Genomic DNA, 8,420 nt, shown 5'->3' with positions numbered 1-8,420 from the left:
AGTATTTCTTTTTTTAAAATCATTTTGTCAGACTGATATGCAAAGCGTACAAGTAAATTTTCTCTTTGGAAAGTGGTGGCACAGAGTTCTCCACGTCGTGTGGATGCGATAGTAAAACACGATGGACGGATAGGGTTAAAACTTAAAAGCTCCATAACGACTTAAAAATGTGCATTGTTTGCGACATCGACGTAATGTGACTCTACAACGAGCAGTTGGGGTAGTTATAAGTTCCAGTGCTTGGTAACTTGGGCGGCATCGCCCAATCGCTACCTCAGAATTACAAAGTTTTATCTGCTCAGTACCTAGGTTTGAGAAATTTGACGTCAAAGATTTTGAGTTTCATAACATGTAAAGATTTTTCGAATGCAATTCTTTAAATATCTTGATAACGACTCCAAATAATCTTGCGATTTTGATATAGCAGATAAAACATTTGGTTTCTGACATCCCGTACTAAAACGCTTACTAAAACAAAACTCGCAACGGCCAAAATGTCAGACAGAACTTTGTAATTCTGAGGTTGCGCACTACTAGTGGTGTTGTAACGTTGCTGGGTGGTATGGATCATCCAAGCAGTGACCGGTGTTATTAGTTAATGCCCCGCCTAGAAATAGATATGAAGGGCACAGGCAGAAAAGGGCAGAGTCACAAACTGGGAATGGTGAGGGTATCAATTTAAAGAGCTTACTTGTAGACTCCAAAGAGAAAGAGAGGAAGGCAGAGAAGGAGATTGGAGGACAACATTACAGAGTGGACAGGAAAGACGATGGACAACAATCTGAGGAGAGCAGAGGACAAAAATAGATGGCGAGAGCTGGTTTTCCAATGCAGTGGTGCCCCAACGGTTGCCCCAACCACGGGATAAAAGAAGAAGAAGAAGAAGAAGACTCCAAACTTTATTTGTGTTCAACTGTTATTTGATAAGTATTGTTTCCTTTCTTAAGGCGTTTTTTCAACGTACAGCAGTGCTGCTCTATATCTACATTATATCATCATCATATCTGTATGTCCACAGAGCTGACTCAAAGACACAAAGGCAAGTACTGCTCTATATCACCACGTTTCTACGTCCACATAGCTGTCACAAAGACAAGTCCTGCTCTATATCATTACATGTCCACAGATCTGACACAAAGACAAGTCCTTTTCTAGATCATATTTGTAAGTCCACAGATCCGAAACAAACGCGGGTACTGCTCTATATCGTCTCGTTTTTGTCCACAGAGCTACCACAAAGACAAGTCCTTCTCTTTTTCACCCTATTTGTATGTCTACAGAGCCGGCACAAAGACGAGCATTGCTCTCTATCATCATAACTGTATGTCAACACATCTATATCATCATACCTGTGTGTCAACACATCTATATCATCATACCTGTATGTACACACGTATCTCATCATGTTTGTATGTTCACACATCTATATCATCATACCTGTGTGTCTACACATCTATATCATCATATTTGTAGGTCCACAGAGCCGGTACAAAGACACAAAGACGAGCATTGCTCTATATCATCATATGTGTATGTCCACAGAGCCGGCACAAAGACAGGCACTGCTCTATATCATCATATGTGTATGTCCCCACATCTATAATATCATCACATGTGTATGTCCAGAGAGCCGAAACAAGGACAGGCACTGCTCTATATCATCACATGTGTATGTCCAAAGAGCCAAAACCAAGACGAGCATTGCTGTATATCATCATACCTGTATGTCCACACATATATCATCATACCTGTATGTCCACACATATATCATCATACTTGTATGTCCACACATATATCATCATACCTGTATGTCCACACATATATCATCATACCTGTATGTCCACACAACCGACACAAAGACACACAAACGAGCATTGCTCTATATCATCATCTGTGTATCTCGACACATCTATTGGTCGCTTTTAAGGACAAGTGGGCCAACCCAGATTTCGTGGGTTTACAGAAATCTTGACCTACACAAAAAGTGGGAATTGTCCTATCAATAGGAAAAGTTTGGTTTCATTGGTGTGTATATTTGTTTGGTTATTGTCAAAACTCTCCTTGTCTTTGATAAAGAAACTAATCAAGGGGCAAATACTTTACCTTCGATTTTCTCAAAACAGTATTTTTCGGGATAGCCCCCTTATGCTTAAAAGCGACCCATCGTATGTGTATGTCCACAGAGCCGGTACAAAGACGAGCATTGCTCTATATCATCAAACCTGTATGTCCACAGAGCCGGTACAAAGACGAGCATTGCTCTATACCATCATACCTGTATGTCCACACAGCCGGTACAAAAACGAGCATTGCTCTATACCATCATCTCATGTGTATGTCCACAGAGCCGGTACAAAAACGAGCATTGCTCTATATCATCTCATGTGTATGTCCACAGAGCCGGTACAAAGACGAGCCCAACAGTCGGGCGTCCTCCGGTCGGTCGTCCAGGGCAGGGAGTGATTATCCCGACGACACCAGGGAACAGAAGAAAAAGTTTCGGCGTAAGAAGTAGAAGTAGTCATACTTGTAGTTGTAGAAGTAGTAGCTGTAGTAGTGGTAGTAGTAGTAGTAGTAGTAGTAGTAGTAGTAGTAGTAGTAGTAGTAGTAGTAATGGTTGTTGCTGCTCCTGTTGTTGCTCCTGTTATCGTTGTTGCTGTTGTTCCCACTGTTGTTGTTATGCATGTTGTAACTGTCCTTTATGTTGCTGTTGTTGTTACTGATGCTGTAATTGTTCTGGCTACTACTGTTGTTGGTTTTGATGCCGCTACTCGGAGTGTTACCGCTGTTGTTGCAGTTACAGTTATTTTTGTTGTTGCTATCGTTCTTCTTGCTGTTGTTTTTGCTGCTGTCGTTCTTGTCGCTATCGTTGTTTTACCTACTGTAGCTGTAGTAGTTATTGCAGTGGGTGGTTGGCGGGTGCTATGGTGTGGTTTGCTTCTTCTTTCCTATCAAATGTCTCTCGTCTTGTTCTTATCTCCTTTTTTTCTATGTTTGTTACTCTCTTGTAACACCTCTAATCTTTGGCACTTATATGACCTTATTGTGTTGCAAGCGCCGCAAAACTCTTATCAAAACTAAACTTAAAGTAGTTATTGCTGCTGTTTTTGTTGTCGCCATCTTTGTTATCGCTATACTTATTGTTGCTGTTGATGTTACTGCTGCTGTTGTTGTTGCCACTATTATTTCTGCTGTCGTCGTTGTTTCTGTACGTGTACGTGAGTGTGTCCTAGACTCCCGCGACTAACTCCGTGTTTCAGCCCCTTGCCCTGGGAAAGTGGACACCACTCAGGTCGTCTTCTGCGAACCTTGCCACGCCCAGCGCTTCAGGATTGTCCTGGACACCATCCGCCTGGCCTTCTCCGACGACCAGGTCAGCTCCTGCCCGTCCTCGCAGCCCAACCCAGCCACCCCTCATAACGGATCCTCCCCCCTTTCACAAAGTCGGAGGAGCCCCAGACCGCTCACCCCGAGCTACCCTCTAAGCGCGCGTGACTCGATGAACAGATTCCAGCCCCAGACCCCGCCCACCGGCGCTCAGATGGCCAAGTCTCCGCGCTACTCGGGCTACGGACAAGCCGTCGGTGGCAATAATATGACGACTTTCTCCCCCAACAACCCCTATGCATTAAACCGGGCCCCTCCCGGAGACCAGCCCGGCAACGTTCAGGGTTCAAACTTCCAGCCTCCCAACTGGCAGGCGGCCGGCCAAGCCCCAGATCCGTACGCAAGCCCCGGGGTTCCAACCCCGCAGTGCGGCGGCGTGTGTCCTCAGCAGCCCACGGCTTGTTCTACCGGCCTAGCCCCCCTTTGCCCTGAGGCGCCTGTCGGTTTTGCGGCCGCCAACTCCTCCCCCTATCCTGCACAGCCGCTCCAAACACCCATGGTTCCCCAACAGTCTCTTCAGACGTTGATAGCTTCTCAACAATCATTCCATACTCCCATGGCACCCCCTCAGTATCCAGCAGACAAGTTTCCAGCCCCAGCCCCTCAAGGATTTGGGTAAGTACGCATAATATATTATTATATTACAGGCCTGAAATACTAGGAACAGGGGCGAAGCGTCTATATAATCAAATAATCACTGCTTCCCTTCCTAATTTTGAAACATTGTCGCTGTCAAATTCATCCATAAACGTAAACCTCTTAAATTAAATGTCAAAAGACGTTCGTAATCAACAATGAACAGTATGCCTAACATTCAAAACGGTTTCACGGCCACAGAAATAGCCTCCTCACCCCTCTCAGGCCACTCCATAAGCAGTCGCAAGCTTCGATTAAGTAAGCTTAAAGTGAGGCTGGAAGAGTCCACCAATATAGTTGAAGGGAACATGTGCATAGCAGTCTAAGCTGTTTCACTGCCACATATACCCTGTTCACCCCTTTGGGGTCACAGTTAAAATCAATCTCAAGCCCTGATTATGTAAGCTAACTAACACTGGTCGAGTCTACCTCACAAATGTGAGGGGAACTAACTCCTAACAATCTCTTCACTGTTGCAAGTACTTGCTTTTTTTCCTCGACTTTTTACCGTCCTATAATCAGATCGTGACCTCGATTATGACACCAGCTCCAAGCCGCGGAAGGCTAACAAAAACAGCCAAATGTAAAATTTAAAAAATGATAATTGTCATGTTCTACCAAAGAGTTAGACTCACTGGTAGATCTATAACATATAGATCTAGTACTGACGTCTCTGCTTCTTTGCTTTGTGTTTATGTATTCACATCTAAAGTTAAATTTAATTTTAGTTGGAACTGATATTTAATAAGATACTTTCCCGATTATTTTGGCGGTTGAACATACAATATGAATTCCGGATTTGTTTTCATTCACAACTCAGAGTCGCCGCCTCGAGTAAGATTCTTGTGTCATATCTAATAATAATAATAATAGATAGCATTTGTATAGCGCATATCCCCGCTCAACAGCAGGCTGTATGCGCTTTACACTATATTATTACCCCAGCAGACCATGGAACACTCCGAAACATTCTCAGCTTCCCGGGAAGCATACAGTGCGAGCAGCCGATTAAGCGCTCAAACACTAACAAACTGACAAGATCTTTTGCTGTCTATAGCCGGGTACCCATTCCCACCTGGGTGAAGTGAGGAAAATTCGTGTAAAGTGCCTTTCCCAAGGACACAACGTCGGGCCCTTGACGGGATTCGAACCCACGACTTTACGGTTGCGAGTCCGAGAGCCTAACCACTAGGCCACCGACGCCATATCTGGTCCCGTTTCACTTTGATTACCCTGTCAAACTAGTCAGCCTTCGCCCCTGACTAGGAATACCTGGAGGTGTCGTCTCTGACACAGAGGTTGACATGTAATGACCCTCCAGCCTTCACGGCCGCCAGCTTCCGTTTCATAGTCTGCCATACCCAGACCAGTCCATGTCTAAAGGTCATCCGTCCTTGTTACTCTTTGTCTTCTATTGTCTCTCCTGTCCGAATATCTAATGAGCAAAACATTATATAGGCTTTTGAATAAGAGTTCTTAAAGGCAGTGTGTGGCCAACCCTTCTGTACGACAGTGACTACAAGCACTGGACAACAAAGATAGTGAAAATGAAATACACGCGAAAAAAATTGTATTCTTAGAAGACTGTTAGGAACTGTTTAGAATGATGGGAGGTATGACTGTCTATGTCTATCTCTCCATTTCATGTATGTATCTGCAATAGAACCTTTCCAAGACGACAGCCATCTTCGAGGAGGAAGGTAGTCACCTTAGAAGGTGGTTATCTTGGGCAGTGAGCAGGTTCAACTGTATTTTCGCGGATGTTTGATGGTAAAGAACAAAATTCAAATCGTCATATCTCTCACTTACATAAGTTATCCTTACATCACATCACCCTCCAGCCCCGCCCCCTCGCCAGGTCAGGGGGCGTACCCAGCGGGCCCTCCGCCCGGAATGACAGCTGAAAGCCCCGCCCCTTTCCCTCCGGCTTTTCCCGCGTACGGACCCCCTGACCCCTACGCCTACCACAGTCCCGGAGGTCCGCCTCCGCCAGCACAAGCTGGGGACAACCCCCGCGGCCAAGACCCCTACGCCTTAGGGAACGGGAACGACAAGGTTCTTTTCTGTGCGCCGGCGTGTCTGGTACAGCTGGACAAGAAGAAGGTAATGCCATGGTTTTTGGTTGTTGTTGTTTTTGTTTTTGTTTTTGTTTTTTTGCCGGGGGTTGGGGGTTGTTGGGTTTTTTGTTTTGTTGTTGTTGGGGTTTTTTTGTGGTTTTTTGTGGGTTTTTTGTTCTGTTGTTTTTTTCTGTAGCACTGTCTGTGTTTACCAAAAGCCGCAAAAGGTGTGGTCATTGTCACTCAAGACAATAGGTATAATCAATGTGAGAGAAATCAAGCCATCGGCATGCTTTGCGGGTTTCTACTGGTTGCCATCACGTGGATATTTTGTCCTGGGCACTCAGGAGTGAAGAGCAATGAGAAGGCTGATAGGCTTGCAGGAAGCGCCGTGGTTGATGGTAAGGTGAAATTTGAAAAAGGAGAAGTGTTGAAGACCCTGGAGGAAAAGTTGCGGGATGAGGAGGACAGGGAGACAGCAGGACACCACGCAATCATCAGGATGCAGGAAATGGGGATAGAGAGGGGAGAAGGCAGAAAGGAACGATTATCTGGAAAGGAAAGACGTCGCCATAATTAGACAGCCACAAGAACAATCAGTATAGATACCTTGCGGGTTTTGGTGCTGGGAAGAACTGAGCACTTATGGACCTGTCTGGTGTGCAATGGCGTTGTTGCCCAGGACAGGTAATACAGGTATTCAACTGGTTGCCATGACATTCAACGCTCAACGCTGATTTTATGTTGAAGTTGAATGTCCTGGCAGAAAGGCTTACAAAATCAAAAAGTGGTCCGTGTTTTCTTTCTTTTTTCTTTCTTTTTTTTTCATCGTCAGTATAGAAGTGGAGCATTTCAAGTCAATTTAAACTAACAATTTTTGCCCCTCCACCTTCCCCAAAAGACAACAAGCAATCAAAACTCACAAGAATAACAACACATTCTAACAAATCAGGACAGCATTATTCAAATATGAACCAAGGGGCACTAGATATTTAGGGTTAACTTTTGTCATCCCCCCCCCCCCCCCCAAATGATTTATTTACTTACTAAATAATAAATTAATCATTAAACTTTCCAGCCCAAACCCCAAAAGGTAAACAAATAAATGAACAAATGAATAATCAATCGAGCAGCCAACCGATCAATCAGCCAATCAATCAATCAATCAAAGAATCAATCAATCTAAACAATCAATTAATCCTCCCAGAACTGGCGTGAGGGGCTCCGCGGGTACCTGAAAGTGCTACAGCGAGCAGTGGGTGTGGGCTTCAATCAATCAATCAATCAATCAATCAATCAATCAATCTAAACAATCAATTAATCCTCCCAGGACTGACGTGAGGGGCTCCGCGGGTACCTGAAAGTGCTACAGCGAGCAGTGGGTGTGGGCTTCAATCAATCAATCAATCAATCAATCAAAGAATCAATCAATCTAAACAATCAATTAATCCTCCCAGAACTGGCGTGAGGTGTACCGCGGATACCTGAAGGTGCTACAGCGAGCTGTGGGCGTGGGTTTCAGCCTACTGCTGGAGAGTCCTGACGGCGTCATCTGCAGCCACCATTTTATCTCCCGGGACATGACCTTTGAACCCTCCTGCAAAACGCAGTACGGCTTCTGCTTCTCCTCCGTGGCTCGATGTGGCAGGTAGATCTACTCTCTTTCTGTTTGTGTGTGTGTATGTGTGAGTGTGTGTGTGTGTGTGTGTGCTTGTGTGTTTGTGTGCATCTGTGTGTATATGTGTGTGTCTGTGTGGGCCTATGAGTGTGTGTGTGTTTGTGTGTGTGTTTGTGAGTGTGTGTTTATGTGTGTGTGTGCCTTTGTGTGTGTATGTGTGTATATGTGAGTGTGTGTGTGTTTGTGCCTGTGTGTCTGCCTATGTGTGTGAGTGTATGTGTGTTTGTGTGTGTGTGTGTGTGTGTGTGTGTGTGTGTGTGTGTGTGTGCCTATGTGTGTGCCTGTGTGTGTGGGTGGGTGTGTGGGTGGGTGTGTGTGTCGATGGCTGAGCGCCAGAAGTGACCCTAACTACTTTTGGTCATAACAGAGCAATCGATATGGGTGGTGAACTTTTAATTTAAACCGCTCTTTTGCATCTGTAAATATCTAAGCCGTAGGTTGAATCAGCAACGAGATATTAACTTTTTTTTTACTATGTTATAGAGATTTCAGAATCGTCAAAATTTCAAACTCGTTTTTGTCTCAAGAGTGGATATAGTCACTTCTTTCGCTCTGCCATCGGCATGTGTGTGTATGTGTGTGTATGTGTCTGTGCCTATGTGTGTGTGTGTGTGTGTGTGTGTGTGTGTGTTTGTGTGTGCCTATGTGTGTGAGTGTGAGTG

At 44.8% G+C, this 8,420-nt stretch overlaps 1 protein-coding gene across 1 annotated transcript in view; it reads left to right on the top strand.

Moving 5' to 3' along the window:
* Window positions 1-2,306: 2,306 nt before the first annotated feature.
* The window catches only part of LOC101849551 (protein enabled homolog), an 8,318-nt gene continuing 2,204 nt past the window's right edge, over window positions 2,307-8,420 (top strand). The window contains exons 1-4 of the mRNA XM_013084736.2: window positions 2,307-2,504; window positions 3,261-4,002; window positions 5,865-6,126; window positions 7,538-7,728. Coding sequence (XP_012940190.2) covers window positions 2,330-2,504; window positions 3,261-4,002; window positions 5,865-6,126; window positions 7,538-7,728 — 1,370 coding nt within the window. The 5' untranslated portion in view covers window positions 2,307-2,329. The remainder of the gene's footprint in view (window positions 2,505-3,260; window positions 4,003-5,864; window positions 6,127-7,537; window positions 7,729-8,420) is intronic.

Source organism: Aplysia californica, unplaced genomic scaffold (genome assembly GCF_000002075.1).
Source record: "Aplysia californica isolate F4 #8 unplaced genomic scaffold, AplCal3.0 scaffold00314, whole genome shotgun sequence".
NCBI lineage: Eukaryota > Metazoa > Mollusca > Gastropoda > Aplysiida > Aplysiidae > Aplysia > Aplysia californica.
Note: the sequence above shows the minus strand (reverse complement) of the source record. Positions and strands in the feature narration are given on the sequence as shown.